General features: G+C 29.5%; 1 protein-coding gene across 1 annotated transcript in view; it reads right to left on the bottom strand.

Moving 5' to 3' along the window:
- LOC108763713 (neuropeptides capa receptor) overlaps positions 1–20,051 on the bottom strand; it is a 27,325-nt gene extending 7,274 nt beyond the window's left edge. The window contains exons 1-3 of the mRNA XM_018511560.1: positions 19,670–20,051; positions 9,028–9,118; positions 7,721–7,920 (exon numbers count right to left, since the gene is read on the bottom strand). Coding sequence (XP_018367062.1) covers positions 7,721–7,920; positions 9,028–9,118; positions 19,670–19,946 — 568 coding nt within the window. The 5' untranslated portion in view covers positions 19,947–20,051. The remainder of the gene's footprint in view (positions 1–7,720; positions 7,921–9,027; positions 9,119–19,669) is intronic.
- Between the last annotated feature and the right edge of the window lie 43 nt (positions 20,052–20,094).

Below are 20,094 nucleotides of genomic sequence, written 5' to 3'. Positions count from 1 at the left end.
CTAAAATGTAACTAAGTTAAGTTAAAATTATTTAACTTTTCAACTTTTTAACTTAACTTTTAGCTTTTTAACTTGGCACTACCCAACCCTGCTAATTAGGTGTGAATGTGATAAATGAATCTGTAAGAAGGAAAAGGATAAGAGTAATGAGAATATTGTATTGTAATTAATTTCTAGCAGCAGTCGGGAGTATATTTTAAAAAAGAAAACAGATTTTTAAACTTTTTTTAAGTTTCTTCTTTAAATTTCAAAAAATTTCCTTATTTTATTTTATTTTTTTTATTCTGAACTCAACTTATGACCAGAGAGAAACCTGAGAGAAGACATGACGACCCAAAACCTGTAACCGCTAAATGTTGCCGCGCACTATCGCCCTCTGAAGAAGTGGATGTTAATACTACACAACAATATCCACTTTTTTGCAGTGCTCCTGATGGAAATAAATAATTGAAATCTTTATTAATTTAATAGATTTTAGTTATTTTAGAGATTTTAACTATCTATTTTTATCAGGAGCACCGCAAAAAGGTGGATATTGTTGTGTAGTTAACATCTACTTCTTCTAGAGGGCGGTAGTGCGCGGCAGCATTTTGCGGTTACAGGTTTTGGTAAGGCACTATAATATAAGTATTCGCATCCGCCATTTTTAGTCCTTTCTCCACTCTTTGTTCTCTCTTCAATCTTTTTAGTTTAGCGGCGGAATGGAGAGAGAGTAAGGGATTGAGGAAAGGAGCAAGAGAGTGAGAAAAGGACTAAAAATGGCGGATGCGAATATTCATATTATAGTGCCTTAGTTTTGGGCCATCATGTCCTTTCTCAGGTTTCTCTCTACTTATGTCATGTGCTAACTGAAAATTACTAAAATTCCCTACTGACAATACATCTCATTAGTTAATCGATTCAGTTCCTAGATTCAGCCAACATCCAATTAAAGAACATGTATACAACGAGAACTCATTTCTAACCAATAAAAAACTCATGTGAATGAAAATACTTTTATTTATTAACAATACAATTATTGATAATTATGTGCTATAAACCAAGCTTGGTCAATAAGTCAAAAGTTGATAAGAATGTACATTGTAGTTATGAAGATATGCGATAACAACCGATCCGCCTTGGTGAAACGTATACTTCCTCTGTTTTCGCCAACCTTTGGTTGGCAGCAATCGGTCGTAAAAAGTAAATAAATAGTCATATAATAAATAAAGGATATTGGTAGATATATATTTAAGATATATAAAGATTTTTCTTGAATTTCTTCTAGATCTAAATTCTCATGCATACAAACATTTTAAGGACGATGAGAAGGATTGATACAACGCGCGTGGTACATATTAGAGGAAAGGCTCCTATTATGAGATATCGAGCTCATTTTGGGTAAATACTAGAAGTCTATGAGCAGAATTCAAAATAATACTAGGTCATTTTGAAGGGAATTTAATAAGCTTTAAGATAATGTTATGTGAAATTTAATTCAAATTTTATTTTTTTTAAATTAAAGAAATGTAAAAGTGAGCAAATTGCAAAGTCAAAAAACTGTGCTCTTAATTGAGATGCCCCGAGAAATCGCTAATAAAACGCAAAAGTACATCAGTATTGCAATTCAAAAACTTTATTTAATGTTTCTAAAATATAAACAAACACAGCCGGCGTGGGTTAAAAATGAGCATGCGATGGATTATACTCAGAACTTGTCTTCAGGTAGTCGGAACTAAGCATTGCAGAAAGAGGCACTTCATTCCGGTTGTGTCCTTTTTATTATTGTACAATAACATTAGAGAAAACACCCTGTATATAGTGAAAAATTAAAATAAATATCAATAAATATGACAGGGAAAAGTAGTTATGCTTAATTAAATATAATAGCATTATTTTTCCCCTTTTTTCCAAATTAAAAATAATTAAAAATTATTTTTTAAATAGAATTTAAAGTCTGCGTTTGGTTTTTTATTCTCTCTATTTCTATTTTCTTTTAGAGTTAAATGCTTATTACCTATTGTTTTTTTTATATACTTGACGTCGCTTAATATAAATAACAATACAAGAAAATACTAAAAATTTTTATTCATTTAATCTTAATTTAAATTAGAAGACAAACAAGAAATATTTCACAATGTTATAGTCTGATTCAAATAATTTATTTAACGAAGCATGCGATTGTGATCGTATTTTCAGTATAATCTATCAATTCTTTCTAGTCTTTCTTAGTCTATCCATTCATATTTATTGATAATTCGAATTTAGGCACACACACACACACACACACACACACACACACACACACACACACACACACACACACACACACACACACACACACACACACACACTATTTCGAAGGAGATGATAGTATGAGTATGTAAAATGAGATCTAATAAATAAATTTATTTTTTTTGCAAAAGATGTTTTATATGAAATATATCAAAATAATTTACGTATCAGTTATATATTAAAATACTCGACATATTAAAATATACAAGAGCACTTAAGATCCAGCTAGACCATTAAAGGTATTTATTTCCTATTGATTATGTTTCCACATACGGTCCTATGAGATTTAATATTGTTTAAAACATTTTTTAAAAATCATTTTTATATTAAAAATGATTTTGGCATTATAATAACGAGATATGTATTTTGACGTAAAAATTCAAGTATATCAAAAATGTAAAAGATTCATATTGATGTACTGATTGTACGGAAAGTCCATTTCAAAGATGGACATGTTTTGTCTTGGAAAAACAGAAATTTGTAATGTAGGATATCCTGCAATATAACATCTCTGAAATTTTTAAAAGTAGATGAAGTTTCGAGAACTCACATCATCGAAAGTATTCTGAAATTACGCATCGACCCTATTTTTACGAGTATGTAAAAGAAAAAAGATATAAGAATTGTAAATTGAAAATAGAAAGCTGATCTGAATTATACCGAATTATATTGTTTAAAATGAGGCATACATATTTATTATTTATAGTTACATAAAACATAAAACATAAAACGTAACATTAGCATAGATGTACTGTAGGTAATAATAATAGCAACTTGTAATCTTAACGATGTAACATCAAGCGGTCACAAGGATTATAAATTACTACACCTGGCGATATACTCGTATATTTCAGCAAATTAGTGAAGTTCACGATAAAAATTAAATTCTGTACAGATAAGTTTTGATATATATCGCTGCCATTATAATTAATTCTTTACTCGTTTGACGCTGTAAGAGTAACATATATGAGACATATATTTTTTAGATCTCATCATAACTTATCTTTTTTTAACAGCATTTTATTAAGGATATATTTTTTAACAAAATGGAACTATTATGAAAAAAATACAGATTTTTCTATATTATATTTGTGTGAAAATAACACAAAAAGTTTGGCGGCGACTTAGAATTTCAATTAAAAATTATTTCAATAAGAAGTAGACATGTTTTTAAAAAATAATTAAGATAAAATGAGAAAATTTTCATTTAAATTATAAAATTGTGTTGTTAGACATGAATATTGACATTATTGAATTGTTTCATATGTTATATATAACATTCATTTTTATACGGAAAATATTCCAGTTCTTGTCACTTTTTGCGGAAAAAAGCTATATATAATGCAGTGTTTCTTAAACACAGTGATCAACTTGTACGAGATAGAGTCACGTGTATATTTATTTATTTTATTAACAAGAATATTATATAATCATGAAAATACGATTGCAAAATTGATTGCGTTAACACGTGTGAAGCGTTTTTCGATATTACCAGATTTACGTACTTGTTGCCCGCGGCTGGACGATAAATTTCTCGCGCGATGCGATGCAAATTTATCAATAACCGCGATTTTCGCCGATCGTCATTATCGTTCATATAACAAATATTGATGCGTGCTATGAAAGGCTTCTCTTTGTGCGATATAATTGCACGCGCTTAGTATAATCGCCGTTAAACGCGACGCTATAGTTTCTCATCGAATTTCTGAACAACCCTGTTCGATATTATCATGTCTACTGCATATAGTGTGTCTAAAGCTTTTATATTTCACAAAAATTAAGAATCTATTTCAATTTTCTTTCTTGATTCGTCTATATTTTCTGGAAGGTGATGCAATCGAACGCAAAGAATTTTTCATGGCATATTTTATATCTAATTTCTGTAAAGGATCAAATTTCATTAATTCGCTGTTGCCTTTGATGAAACTCACAATAAATAGATATGCACAAAAAGAACACAGAATTTTGCTGAAGTATCTAAAAATTTAGCTAAATCTGAAAATTTTGTTTAAAATTTTTTAAACACTTCAGTAAAGTCGTTCTTTTTGTATATATTAATAGAGACTAATTTTACACTTCGTGTAGGGAATTGATAAACTAAGAAAAAACGTCCTGTAGAGATATGTTCGTTTTTGCTTCGTTTTGAAAATCACAAAAAAGACAAATCGTAGTTGCTTTGTTTTTGCACTGCCTCTAAAGTATTATCGTCGCTAAAATCGTACACGAAAACAATAATAGATAATAATTCCGTTTTCAGGTGAAAACTTTTTTTGTTTGTTTTTGTCTAGTGGGATTTTTTTGCCCGACAGATATACAGCCAGATATACCGATTTTTTGAAGACTGACTTCTTTGATTATTTAGAATATCTTAGAAGACATCTACCTGCAGCAACGGATTGAAATGTGGTTTCAACTTGATGGAACTAGTTCATTATGGCAGAACTACTCGAGTTTGGCTAGACAGACATTTTCCACAACGATGGATTGGACATGGAAAAGTAGTATCTTAGCCACCCCGATCATAATGAGCTGGACACTCATCGAGTTGAAACTACGTTTCAATCCGTTGCTGCAGGTGGATGTCTCCTAAATAATCAAAGAAGTTAATTTCCAAAAAATCTATATATCTGGCTGCATTTAATCTGTTGGCAAAAAAATAGTGTCACTAAAAAAAAAACAAACAAAAAAAGTTTTCATCTGAAAATGGAATTATTATTATTGCTTTTGTGTACGATTTTAGCGACGATAATACTTTAGAGACAGTGCAAAAACGAAACAACTACGTTTTGTTTTTTTTGCGATTTTCTCCAAAACAGAGCCTTATATATTTATTTATATTTATATTAAACATATATTTTTACGTTGATTTATGTACGACTTTAATGGCATCAGTATGTGCTGTTGTCTCCAATCGAATTCACTATAATTGAAATTCATTTAAAAAGATAGATACATGCAATGGAAAAGAATTCTAATAGCATTCTCTAATTTTGAGCTTGAAAAGTATTGTAAAACAATTTTTTATTGGCTTTTAAATTCAGCTCTTTACAATTTATATCGAGTAGAACTTGCAATATGCATGTGGTGTTGCGATCAAGAGGCCAAAGATAATTGTCGCACTGATTCACCGTAAATCTGCGGTGAAACGATCCATATGATATATTCAGTTCATATGGTATATAACTCTGTGCGACCACAGAGGTGGTTCGCGTCACCATATGTTGCAATTTGGACAGCTATAATAGGATAGCTGATATATAATTCAATACCTATTTACACGGATCAAAATCTCGACAGTACGTAATGAGTATTTTGAGATTGAAACAAATGCTCACAAATTCTCTGTAACGAGAACTCTTGTCTTTTTCTTCTATTGTTACTATCTATTTTCTTTTTTTATGTAAATAATTGATTTGTCGCAAAATGTTCATAATCTATAGTTAATTTTTAATTAATCTTTCTTTTTTTGATCAAAGGAAATTATTGGACTCTATCTAAGTCTTTCTCACTACCTTACACAATACCGGTTCTAATTATTTTGTTTTTTTAATTATGAAGCTCCCCCTCCCGTGATAGCTTCAGTCATTATTTGCAATAATAAAGAATCTTATAGCAGCGCAGAAGTGATTTGGATATTGATTATCAAAATTAAGAGATAACTCGATGGTGTCATTTTAATATGTTGTTTTATTACAATTTAAATGAATGACATATTTAATTTCGATTTATTATTTATATTTTAATTCTTCCAGAATTCTTCCTTTCCTTCTTTCCGTTTATAGGATATTTCTTGTAATTTTTCTTCACGCTCTCATTTTTTACACGTTCAAACACGCTTATATTAAAAATGTTCCTATTGAAAAAGTCACTCTTAGTTAATTATTTACTTCACTGTATCTATGATCACTGAAATTGGAGAAGCAATAAAAAATGTGCACGAATAATTGGACGAGCATTTGCTACAAACGAGTTTACTCGTCGATACCCCGCGAGTGTACTCACGGTAAGCAAATAGACCAGCCATAATTACACGTAGATTGCAAACTCGCTACATACTCGCTTCATGCATCTATTCCTCTTGTATTCTTCCTCAAATGATCTGTCTTTAAAAGATTAATAAAAACAGTAGATTTCTTTGAAGAAAGAGCATGAGATAAAAATAGAATTCGAGATGAATTGGAAAAGATTGAAAAACAAAGACCGGACAGAGTGAAAGGATTGCGGGGAAATAGGAAGAAAAAGAAAAGGGAGATTGAAAAAGAAAGTGAATGAAGAAAGTTCAAAGGATTGAAGAAAGTGGATTGTAAATGGTAGATTATAACATTAGAATGCAGGTATTTAGAAAGATGAAAAGAAAAATCAACAAGGAGACTCAAGTGAGAAGAATGGATCAAGTAAAAATACAGATGAAAAAAGGAAGACAAAGGAAGATGAGATGAAGATGAAAGAAGACTTAACGAAGTAATTGTTTCTTTAATAAAAAAGGAATTAAAGAGAAAGGATCAAAGAAGAAGAATTACTGGAAAATTGCGAAAAGAGACTCGAAGTTGGAGGGGAGCACAATTAACGAAGGAAGATCAAAACAGACAATTAAAGCAGAATTGCAATATTATTCTGTGTCTATCTAACTTCTCCATTTTACCTTTAATACACACGATGATTTTCCGTTTCTTTATTGCTACACATGATGGGTCGTTCGTGTTTGAATTAACTTTTATCACCTTTTAATATATAAAAATTATTAGAGGTGAGTGTTATATATACTTTAACATATTGTATTATATGTACTTCAATTTTTAGAAAGTATTTGTACGGTTATAAATTTAAAAAAATAGAACAAGAGATTATTATTAACTAGACTATTATTTAACCAAGTGCTCTTACTATTTTAAAGAAATATGCAAATATAAGGATTAATATATCCATAAAAGTTTTTGGTTTATAATTCTCTTTCAGAGGCTGGCATTTGTGAGTACAAATTAATTTGACAATTCCGAGGTGCACGAGCCGTCTAACTCATATAACCAGATCATTTTGGATCTATTTTAAACGATCTTCAATTTCTCAGAATTCAAAGAATAGAAAGTTTTATTTATCATTTTATAGATTTTTTAAATGCTTTTTATATTTTACGCTTATAAAATTATAAAAATATATAATTATATATTTTACGTATATAAATAGATATATTATATATACAGAAATTGAAACTATTATAAACTCTTTTTGTAATTCTCTTTTATACTTCGCGCATACACAAAATCATAAAGAAAAACAGAAACTATCACAAATTCTTTCAGACCTATAATTTTCTTTTATATACCTCGTACTCTCGGAAGTACTTATATCAATTATTGTGAAAAATCTTAAAACTTTTATTTACGGTACTTATATCGCTGGCACTCGACTAAATAATAGATAAGTTATTAACACAAAAAGTACTCACTTGGCGGGTACTCGATGTAATTAACGGTGGTATAAGCAGCGAAGGGTAGAGCGAAGATGAGAGCCAGTAGCCAAGCACCTAAGATGAATCGTACAGGTCGTTTCAGCCCGCTCATGGCATACAAATGCAGGGGATGGCATATAGCCAGGTACCTCTCCAATGAGAATACCATTATTGTTAACACCGACACGTAAGATGACCTTAAAAAACGTACCAACTAATTTTGTAGTCGCGTTATTATGCGAATTCTTTTAAATTCTTATCTTTAACCTTCGACTATATACAGCAATCGGTTATTTGGACCCGAAATTTTTGAACGATTGTGCGATTTGTACGATTAGTACTATTTTTAATTAGTCGATAATTGATAGATAAGAAAACTTTGAATCTTCCTCTATCAGTCGCCGTAAAGCAAAGGTCTACTTGCGTTCTATATTTGAAACAGCTAGATATTTTATAACCTAGATGTAGTTTCCATAGCTGTAGTTGAGGGTTAAAAAAGAATGTTATTAACATATGACTTTATAATATATTCTATAATAAGTGTATGCATGTCTCTGCTCTCACTTTTGTATCTAAATTTTCAAATATTTTACAATTTTCTTGTTATCAAAGCATTTTTTTTAAATTATAAAGCTAATAATTTAAAAAATTTGAAACTGAACTCTAAAACACAAATCGTAAAATATTTTTAAATTTTATTAATATGTATTTACACAGAATTTTTTTAAATAAAAATATATCTATAGAGGACATGTGTAACGATGTTTTTGAAGAGGAAGATTATTTCAAAATAAGTTTATATTTAGTATGTTCGTAATTCCTACAAGATCTCATTAATTTCTGTGCTCCTCCTTCATGCATTTCTTGAAGTTGTATATAGGAGAGCTCATACGTAACTTAAATGTAAAATAATCAAACACTTTGAATAACTACTAATGGTTTTGAAACTTCGTGTAGTAATTTACTGTACAGTTATATACTTTAGCACATGCATTCCTCTTGCATCAATTATATATTTCTAAGCTCAATTGTCTGCAATTTATTTTGGAATACAATTTATTCTGTAACTAAGAAAATTAACATGTCCATGCACTTGCTGTTTAAATTTGTTATTTAGTCTTTTTTATTATTCTTAATTGCATATAATAAAACTATGAACTGTCAATTACGTTGCATTTAGAAACCATAATTTAGATTATACATAGATGGATAGAAAATTATTATTTATTTCTGATTAAATTTGCCTCAATCTGTTTTTTAATTTTATTTTTAGTTGATAGTTTTTTATATCTGTCTGAACTTACATTTCTGAAACGTACGCTCGTATTTTGCACAAACCCACTCCAAGTGTCCATGGATATTGCTGCCAAAATACGCTTAATTCATTAGGCAATCCTGGAAGCAAAAAAATATTTTATCTTATATAAATCGATTATTATATCATGTGTATAAGTTCATAAAAATTGGAAAGAACCAAGCTAGAAATAATTAATCGATCAACGTCGAATTGATGATGATTTATCCTCGATCGATGTCGAATCGATGTTGATTCAACGTCGATCGACGTTTATTCGATGTCGATCGACCAATCATTCCTGGCTGGGAGAAGACTGGCATTGGAAAGAGCGATTGTGTGGTGTATAATTTGTTTGTTATTCTCCTATGTCATTATTTTGAGAGAGGCAGTTTAAAAACTTTATTTTTACACGGAAATAAAACTACAAAAGGTCTACAAAATAATTGCTTGCGTAACGTTGTTTTATGCACTTCTCTCTGGGATCATTAATTACCTTCACTGATATACAAAAGACGTGAAATGTCCACAATTTTCAAATAGAAAAGTGCCATGTAGGTACATAAAAGTAAAGCTTCAGAGTAATATTAGATTCTTTGTTAAAAACTAGCACAGATATAATTGTAAATGAATCATAACGAGCACGCATAAGTGAAAAGACATAAGAATAGGGCAAATCAGAGATTCAATTGTCATGATTATAATTTATGCAGAGAGTTCCAATTACTAATTACAAAACAGAACACAACTCGCGTTACAATTTTCGCTTTGGTGAATTTAATAAATAAATTTTCTGTTAAAATTTATTTTCTGTTAAAATTGTTCTCATGATATGAAAGACGCTAAATAGAGAACCCTAGGTGTATGTGTACAATTTAAAGTTGAGCAAATTTTTTTTAGTAGGTATATGAATAATGTTTAGTTGCAATAAAAAGTAATTAAAAATAGTATCCTACATGAAAGATAAAAACCTTGAATTACAATTTTTCTTGTGATAACCAAACGAAATTCCGATATTAATTGTGTTTACAAGCGATGCATCAAGTGATGATATTACCTGTCACTGCAAATATTTCATGATTCGCTAAGCGTTATTTGTGTCCGAGGACACTGCGCATGTTTTTTACATTCTTTTACGCTTGCCAACCATAGAGCACGTCTATGTAATTCACGCTTTTATGTTGGGTCGTTGCATACGAAATGTTGGATTTAAAATGAAAAAAAAATATTTTCCCTCGCATTTGTTTATTACACGCAACATGTTGTATTAGAATATCATAATTCTCTTACATTTTGCAAAAAATGCTTCAGTGTTTGCAATTTTTCCAGTCACAGTAAATAAAATGACACACTAATATTATTTTATTATTTTACGGTTGAGTACGTCATAAAATTAGTTTACAATATAAATATTGTAATTATGAGATCATTATTTTATGAAGGACACGAATCTTTTGAAGTTGTCATTTTTATTTCTGTCTTTATGTTTACAATTTGATTAATCGATAGAATTTTTGTAACAATATTAGAAACTGATTCTATTTTATTTCTATAAAAACGTAAAATTAGCACAGATATAACGTAAAATTATTAGAAAGTAAATATTGTATAATATATTTTATATTTTATATTTTATATGTATATATATATTTACACACACATATACTATAGTATATATATATATATTATAAGGCTAAAATATGAAATGTATGTTGCAAAATCTCAATTTTTGTGATCTCAAGATCTGAATATTTTTGTAAAATAATGAAAAGAATTTATTTACATAAAAATATAATGAAGCTATAATTAAAAAGATAAAAAATCTCTCTAGTAAATAATTCTATTTATTCTTTAAAAGACATAAGTAAATAGCAAGTAGTATTATTGACTAAAAAGAAACATTTTCATGTAGATACAATAGATATTTGTAATAATTACCGAAAAAGACAGATTGTGTCTAACACTTTAGATAATTTTTTTTATGTAAAATCGACATTTCTATGTAACGATCTGATATGACAAATTAATAGGCAGATAATGCTTATATATGACAAAATAAAAGCGATAAACTATCGCTTGTTTAGCAAAATTGGCCTTTATGGCAAAGAATAAATTTATGTTGACCACATTGTTGGTCACAAGAGAAAACTGACAATTTCTGTGAACTGACAGTATCATAAAGTATTACCTATTTAATATGCATTGCCAGACACTGTTTGCTCCATTCTTACTCGTTTTTCGCGTTGACGTTGATGTTCTCGATTTATGGATCTCAAAGATATATTAAGTTCATGAATCATGCAACAAACAGTGACATTTTATTCAACTATTTATCTCGATGCCTTGTACCGGATGTCGTTAAAACGTAATATCATGAAATAACGATATGATTCAATAATAAAACTTTAGCTTTTCGCGGTCAGCATTAATGCCATGCCATTAAAACTTTGGTCAAATCCCAATATATTAGTTACTTTCCATTTACAACAATTCTCAGTTAATTCTCACTTATGATATAATTCAGTTGAATGCACCATCCTTTTACATTCTGACAAATGAGATTTAACTAAGTTTTTACCTACAATCTGCACAAGATAGAGACCGTGTGCTTTACTGAATCTCATAAATTTATTTTAAAAGTGAGGTTATAAACCTGTTTTGTCATGTAATAACTTTTTATCAAAGTAAACAAGTAGTGACGTTATTAATCTGAGCATGAAATACTCAAGTCACTTCAGACTCAGTTTCACTTGTGTGTAAATGGAAAGCAACTATTGCATTCGTCCGACACTAACAGTATTTATACATATTAATAAATATTAAGAGTTATCAAAAATATTACGAAACACTTCTGTTTTTTAATAAATATCTTTTTTAATGTATTTATATTCTATAAAGCAAATTGCATAAATTATAATGTTTAAAGATTCTAAAATTATTATTAGAAAGTTTTAATTTTAAAACTCTAAAAACTTTTAATTCAGCAATTTGTGCTATAAAACTATTCCTTCTTAATTAATTCCAAACCTTCAAACTATCTCGAGCCTTCTGCATTGCAAATATATTTACTTGCGCATCGCTTATTTTTCATTATTTTAATATATTTTTATATTTTGTAATGCTCATTAATTTTTTTATATTAACATTACTCTAGATAAAAATTTATCCATATAATTAAAATTTTGTTTACACTTTTTTATGTCTATTTTAATTCTCATTATTTTATTATAAAAAATAAACATTAATATTAAATTTTATTGAACGTTATTTTAAGTTATCAAAATTTTAATAACAGAAACTGTAACTAAACTTAGAAACTTGGATGAAAATTCTTCCACAGTAGCATTTTAGGATTAAAGATTCGCAATATATACTTTACCCAAGGATTTTATTAAATTTACGTTGTCGAAAAATAAAGAAAAAGCACACAAACAAGAAAAAACGTAATAAACGTAATAAAGCTTGATGCATATTGTTTATGTGAATCTTTTACGAAAGTGTTGCTTTTATCAGGTTTTATTTAATGACTTGAAATATTTGGGCGCGTAATCGAATACCGATATAAGATCGCTGTAAATTGCAATTAATCGAAGACCCGGTGGAATTGTATTAACCGCATTGTGCAGAGTCGTCCATTTTATCCGACTTCAGAGATCACAAAATCCATTAACTAGCGGTTAATATCGAGTACGTGACGAATCCTCAAATCACGCGATAGAACGTGTTCCCGCATAGACGTTGGCTTTCACTAGGCTCAATCAAGGACCCTTATTAGCGCATCATTAACGAGGATATCGGGAGATTTGTATTTGAGAAGTTTAAAGTTCACAATTAAAAGCTCAAGGCTCATATAAGTAACGTATAAACTCTCCACATAAACCCGAAACTTTCCACATAAATTGAATATCTCCACGTCGAATCTCATAAAAATTCCTGACTTAAGAGTTCCTTTTTACATTATTTTTATTGAAAATTTTAAAAGCAATATTTTTCCATGAAAAATATTGAGAAAGATATTGAGAATGATAAAAAAAAACTATAGACTCATTTATCGTTTGTACGTTTCCGTGTATTCAAGATAAATATCGTATATTTTCACTGTTTAATTAAATTTCCAATTAATTTCTTTAATCCTAAGTATTCTTGTTTTATGTAATGTAGTAATCGCAGAGATCTGTCGTGCGAAATCATCGTTCCGTCGTAAAAGTGAAGTTTCTTTTTTCTCACGGGAGAAAATACCTTATTAGATATGAAGTTCTCGTATTTTCTTAGCAATCTGATATGTGGTCGATCAAGGAGAACGTTGAAATGTAATATATAATATATAAGGCGTAGTATATATATATCCGGATTCGACGGAAATTCTTTTAACTATAGATATCGGAATGCAGAATTATTTGAACCGATTCTTAGGTTATGAGTAACTGAAAATAAAGTGACTTTTATGAACTAAACTTCAGTAAATCAACCGGAAATTCTTATATTATTATTCCTGCGAAGGAAGCATACGCGAGTTATTTGAAACATTCCGTACCTTTTGCCAAATATCACGTCACAGGAAATAGAGTTATCCGCTAGATTATATAAATATTCAGAACACATATGTTCATACAGGAAACTTCCTACATATATGAGAAACGAAACTTTTCTAAGATATCATTTTTCATTCACCGCTTTTCTTCGCTGCGTCATGACTTTCGCGACACTTTCTTGAAGTTTCTAAAAGGCACTGATACATAAATTCACCGAATTCTTAAACTCCGCGATAGTGAACTCATCTGAAGATATCATTCTAATTTTGCATTCGCCGGAGATAATCATTAAGAAAGTTTCGCTATTTTTTACTTATTAAGTAGTTTGTGCAGAAAATTATTTGGTCATTAAGTATAAAATGTCTGTTTTTTGTATTATTATTAATACAAAATATCTACACGGTTTTTAAAAATTAAAAAAAAAATTTGATAGTTATACGTTCCATAGAGCAAAATTTCTGCTTTAAGAATCTGTTTTTTAAATCGCTATTTTTAACGGAGTTATAAGTATAATATAATTAAAGTCAAAATGCTTTTTTTTATTTAATACGCGATAACTCACTAACAAAAAATCTTAGGAACAATTTAAAAAATGGTTTTGTAGGGAAAGTTTTGAGCTTTTACGTTAGAAAGTCGAAAATATTCACAAATTTTTTTTTAAGCATGTGACAAGCGCACAAAGCAATAAAAAATTTTTCATTTTATCCAACTCATAGTTTTCTACATATAAAAATTACTAAACTCACAGAAACTCAAAAACGTAGCGACCTTTTGAAAATAAAGATTTCAAGCTTTAAAACTCTTTTCTTAAATTTAAATTTTGCGTTTATTTTTAACAAAGTTACGGCTGCTATTAATAATAATATGGAAACCGAACATTTCATATTTAGGACTGGTTACACCAACATTACTTTGACTTTAAGCGACACTTACAACTCTCTCTGTTTCGTTTTAAAGTCAGTTTTAAGCCTTGCTTAAAGTCAAAGTAATGTTATGGTACAATCAGGCTTTAATAATCTATAATATGAAACGTATTTTGCAATCATAAAGGCTTGATTATTGAAATAATAATTTATGCCTTTATGTCAATAAAAATATACGCATGAATTAATCACTTATGTTAGTGACAGCCCGTAATATAGACTTTAATTGAATCAACAGCATTTTTTTCTCAGTGTACTCTTGTATTTAATATAAATTTCAATTACCTTGTTACATGTATGAATTTACTAAAAAAAGAGAAATGGCATAAGCCAGTTCAAAATAATACACAGTTACAACTGCGATGAATGTTAAATTAATTTTCTGCTTGATTTTTACTTAATTCGTAAAAGTGATTTTAAGGAGAAATTCGTAAAAGTGATTTTAAGAATATATAACACTTTTATAAACTCCTTATTACATTTTTCCTTAAAATCTCCTTATTATATTATTATATTTTTTTTTTAAATTTCTCTTTTTTTAGTAAATTCATACATGTAACAAGACAATTGAAATTTATATTAAATACAAGAGTACATTTGCACAAGAATACGTTTCAGAATGGAACGATGGTAGATTAGAATTATAAAACGGGATTAGAATGATAAAGTATTCTTCAGTATTCAATATAAATTTTAACTGCTTTGTTATACATGTATGAGTCTTTTTTAAGAAAGAAATACGATTTCAAAGAAAAGTGTATAGAATTTTTACGAATTTTATATATTTCTCTTTAAAATTTTTTTTAGAAAAACTTATACATAATAGAAATTTTAAGAAAAAGGGATTTTAAGGAAAATATATAAAATTTATAAAAATTCCATATATAGGTATCTCTCCTTAAAAACTTTTTTAAAGAAAAGATTTATATACACGTAACAAGACAGTTGAAATTTATATTGAATATTGCGCAAGAATATTTGTTATAATTCTCACGATTTGCTAACGTTTTAACAAAAGCCATTATAAATAATATACAGTTACGATTGCGAGAAATGTTAAATTAATTTTCTGTCCAATTTTCACTCAATTCGGGACATCTATAACGCGCGAAAATGTTCACGACATTCACTAATGCTTGCATTAATCTCATAGTTGAGAAATTCGTGACGTACAAAGGTACATACATAAGTGGCATATAAAATAAGGCCGGATAAACGTGAAATATACAGATTGTATTAAGGACGAACAGTATTTAAACTTCGGACACAACTGCTATCATGAGAGAATGTACGGCAATCGAAGAAGGATGGAGAAAAAAACGTGAGAAGGACAGGATAGAACCAAGTTTAATATCGACTACGTGACTTTAATTGCAAAGTGCTCAATTATTTGTGTTTCTTATTTACAAGTTTCTATCGTATTTTAACGACGATCCTGACGTTACGGCATTGCTAATTACGAAGCAAAACGTATCAACATTGATTGCACGTTAGAAAAAGAATCGTTTTTCTATCTTAAGAATCGGAAAGTTGTGGAAGTCGACAATAATATTATTCATTGCACTGGAATATTCATTAAGCAATGAGTCTGCATGTTCGTTTATCTTCACCTTTGTTAATTGGTTTTCTAAACTTGACAAATAGAATCTCCACTCGTGTTAATCTCTGAAGGATATTGCAAAAAAATCTAGAATTTATAAAGTGAAATCTTTCTGGAAGATAATCTTTACCGCGTACTTACTCCTCAAAAATTAGATTTGCGAGAATAGGAAATAAAATCGATCAAACAATGTTTTTCGTGTATAGGAGGTATCTATATAAAACATAAAATAATAGTTCTACAATATCCGAGTGCATTGATCGTTAATCACTTTTGTAAAGCTGACAAATACAAGATCTGTTTGAAATGCTATATCCAAGTTTATGAAGTAAAAATATTGAATTATATGGCAAAGAGTAACAATACTAATAATGTATTAAATCAGAAATGATAGGAAATAATTTAATATTATTTATGTATTTCTATATTGTATTCATTTTGTGTTAAGTACAATTGTTCCATAATATCAGAGGATGTTTTTAAAATCGACATATCTTTATAAAGTTAATGGATGTTTCACTTTTCATTCCAACAATTAATACGATGGCACAACATAGGCGTTTAGTTAAAAAGTTCAAAAGAAAAATGAAAATAGAAAACAAAATGTTTCTCTATTTACCGTATTAAAACGAGAATATTCTCATTTACATTTATTTTCGAGATCAGTAATAAAATTGTGGGGATGAAAACAATATTTTCTTTAATGAATATTTACTTTAGAATATTAATGATGGGTTATGATTATTTATTCATCGAGAGTCGATAATGTATAAATTATTATCCGGGCTATCAATCATTGGCAGATACTGTTCGTAATCCTGGACAGATGAATTGTTTAAGACATCAGAAAAATATCAGAGGGAACTCTATTCCAAAGATTGCGGGGGCGTAATTTATTCACCACGTGAAGGAAAAGTTGACGATTGATGTTGATGTCTGTAAAAGTTTCGTACGTGTTTTCTCTTTAATATATGTGAGGGAAATGTTTCCACTGCGAAAAATTTCTCCGGAGAGACCAATAATAAAGAAATACGATTATCGTTGATTCTCTAATAGCTAGCGTTCGATGGTCACCCTCGATAAATTTCTGCAATTCGTCACGTTTATCGTCGGAATGCAAGTAATAGATAGCCCGTTCGCTCGAGGGAAATGTGATATTAAATCCGAAAAATATAAACAGCGCTGGAGAGGGAATTTGACAAAAATGAGAAGAACGTTGTAAAGCTTAATATATCACTTTTGAATTTTTTAAAATATCTTAGAATTTTTTAAAACGTGGATCACATGTTCGATTTAAATTAGCGTAGTCTATTAATCCTTTATTACTCGCGTGGGGAGTCTAGCACGGCCCACGTGAGTTTATAAGGTGTCTCCATTTATAAGGTGTCTCAACCTTATAAATTCGCTAAATGTGATTTATACACATTATTATATTTAGCACAAATTATTTTACAATTAAAAAACGTTTTTCCTTGCATTCATCTTTATTTAAAGAACGATTTTATCTAAAGGATCTATAGAGAGTATTATAAATTTTTATTTAATTCTAAATCATGAAAAAGTACACACAATATGAAAATTCAAGTGTAGTATTGGGGTTTCAGAAGTGCCTTAATTACACAGATAATTATATTGTTAATTATGTAAAAGGTAATTATGTAAAAAAATTGTGCAATTAATGTAGATGCAAAAGTGTCGAAGATAAAAAACGGCGCGTTAAATTTTTACGTTGATTTGCGACACCACGACGAAAATATCGAAATTAATCCTTGGTACATAATTCTCAATCGTATAATTAACACGTAATGAATAGGACGCGGTGCTGTGTATACCTTCATTATCGCATACATGGTGAGATTCATTATGGTGATTATCGCCCGCGCGAAGAGACAATGCAATAGTTAGGTTACAGTAACTTTGTTTCAGAGAGAGCAGCGCCTATTCTTCAGTCGCTCAAGGTGAGGTGGTTTTGTCTGCGACAATATCAATAGCTGATTAAATGAATCGTCGCGAGCTAAAACTCATTACGTGTATAATAATCACGATCAAAGCGACGATAAACAAAAGTGGATGAATCTCAATGGGTCTCGGTGAAGTGATGTTTACAGGGTAAACCATTGTTGTCGTTAACCATTTAACGTAAATGTGTGTGTGTACGCGGTTTTTTTTCTGCCACATCAGCCATTATCGTGAAAGCCCGGTATAAACGATTACCTACAACTTAATGCGATTACTACTAATTGGATGAACAGAATAATTATTGCACCCTGAGGTGAAGTTTATGGCTAACTAATTAGAAATGCCAACAAAATGCGCTTAATAAAATATAAAGCCGAATTACAAACACCACGTGAACTCTTGCGACGTGAACAAAATGACAGGTATGGAGCAGTTGATAGGAAAAGTCGGATAGGAAAACTTTAAAGCTGAGACTGGCACATAACTACGTATCGGATCGAAATACCAAACGAGTCACACTTCCGCAGATATTATTCTAGCTGCATGTATGATGTCAAGTAGAACGAGACGAGATAAATCAGACGCCGCGCAAAGTGGCGATCTTCTGACGAATCGAGTGTATTGAATAATGCAAACCTATGCTGCGAGCACAGAAAATTTTCAAGCAGAAAGAAATTTCTGTAATAAATCTGAGAAAATGTACTAATTTAACGGATTACAAGCATTACATTTTAAAGAATTGGAAACAATTTTCCGAGTAAGCAATTTATACTAATTTATGTATTCTAAGTGACTTGTACTAAGTTATGCAGAAAATTTTGTGCTGTAAATAATTAAAATTTTATATTCTATATACTTTAATACTTCAAATAGATAACTTGCATTATTTTGTTGATTTTAAACAGAAAAGATTTTAAATTTTCTATAATTTATGTAAATAGCTTGTATTAATCAACTTATCGTGTAACTTGATAATTTATTGCGATAAGGAAATTAAATCAAGGAATGTAAAAGTATATTACAAAAATAATATGTAAAAAATATTTTAATAACTCAGTAAATATTTGCTACATCTAAAGCGACATTTACTCTTTTTATTAGTAAAATTAATATTATACAATTTTCAAATATATTAAAGCTTTACACATTGTAGAATAAATTAAAATTTTAATCATACAATTATAACTTTTAAATGAAACGTGAAAACTTCAAATATTTTAATTTGCATGTTGAAAATGTAAAGGTACTAAGAAATGAATTTTTATTGTAATATAATTTCATAAAAATTTATTAAAGACGTTTTAAATTTTTAAACATCTTCGAAATCCAGCAATAATTTATTAAGTAATTTAATATATTATGTAATAAATTTCGCATTTATTTATCTTCCTAAATTATGAACTAAATAATAAAATATTCTGAATAATATGCGCGCGTATTATTATTGAAGAGATCACAAAAGAATAAAAAAATGAAAGATCTTAAGAACTATTTTCCAATTCAAATCGACTTTTTAAATTATTATTATCATCTTTATTATTGATTGTTAAAGAATCTCTATTATTTACTGTTCAATTTAGGACATAGAAATTCGTAATTAAAGAAAGAAAATAATTTTGACAATAACTGTCGACTTACCGAGAATCAAGAGAAGCAGGTCGGATATCGCCAAATTGAATAGATAGTAATTAGTGGCGGTTTGCATGACGGGATTTCGCCTGATGACAATGCAAGTGACCACGTTGCCGAACACGCCGGTGACGAAAATCGCGACGTAGACGAAAGTGATCGGCAACACGAGCTTCAGTGGTAAATGCTTCGGTCCCCAGATTGATCTTACATATTCGGATTCGCTTAGGTTCATCAGTTCCGTAATGTTGTCGATCCTTAGGAGATATCGGCCCGAAAATTCCATACTTCGCGCGTTTCATTAGCCCGGTCAATCGCTTTTCCCCATCAGTAGTATCACTGATCAGATCGTTCGTTCACCGTACGCCGATTCTATCTCGGATAAGGAGGATTCTATCTCGTTTCTTCTTCTCTTGACAATCATGACTCTGCAC

This window comes from Trachymyrmex cornetzi, unplaced genomic scaffold (assembly GCF_001594075.2).
Source record: "Trachymyrmex cornetzi isolate Tcor2-1 unplaced genomic scaffold, Tcor1.1 scaffold380, whole genome shotgun sequence".
NCBI classification, from domain to species: Eukaryota; Metazoa; Arthropoda; class Insecta; order Hymenoptera; family Formicidae; genus Trachymyrmex; species Trachymyrmex cornetzi.
This window is presented reverse-complemented; position numbering and strand designations above follow the sequence as displayed.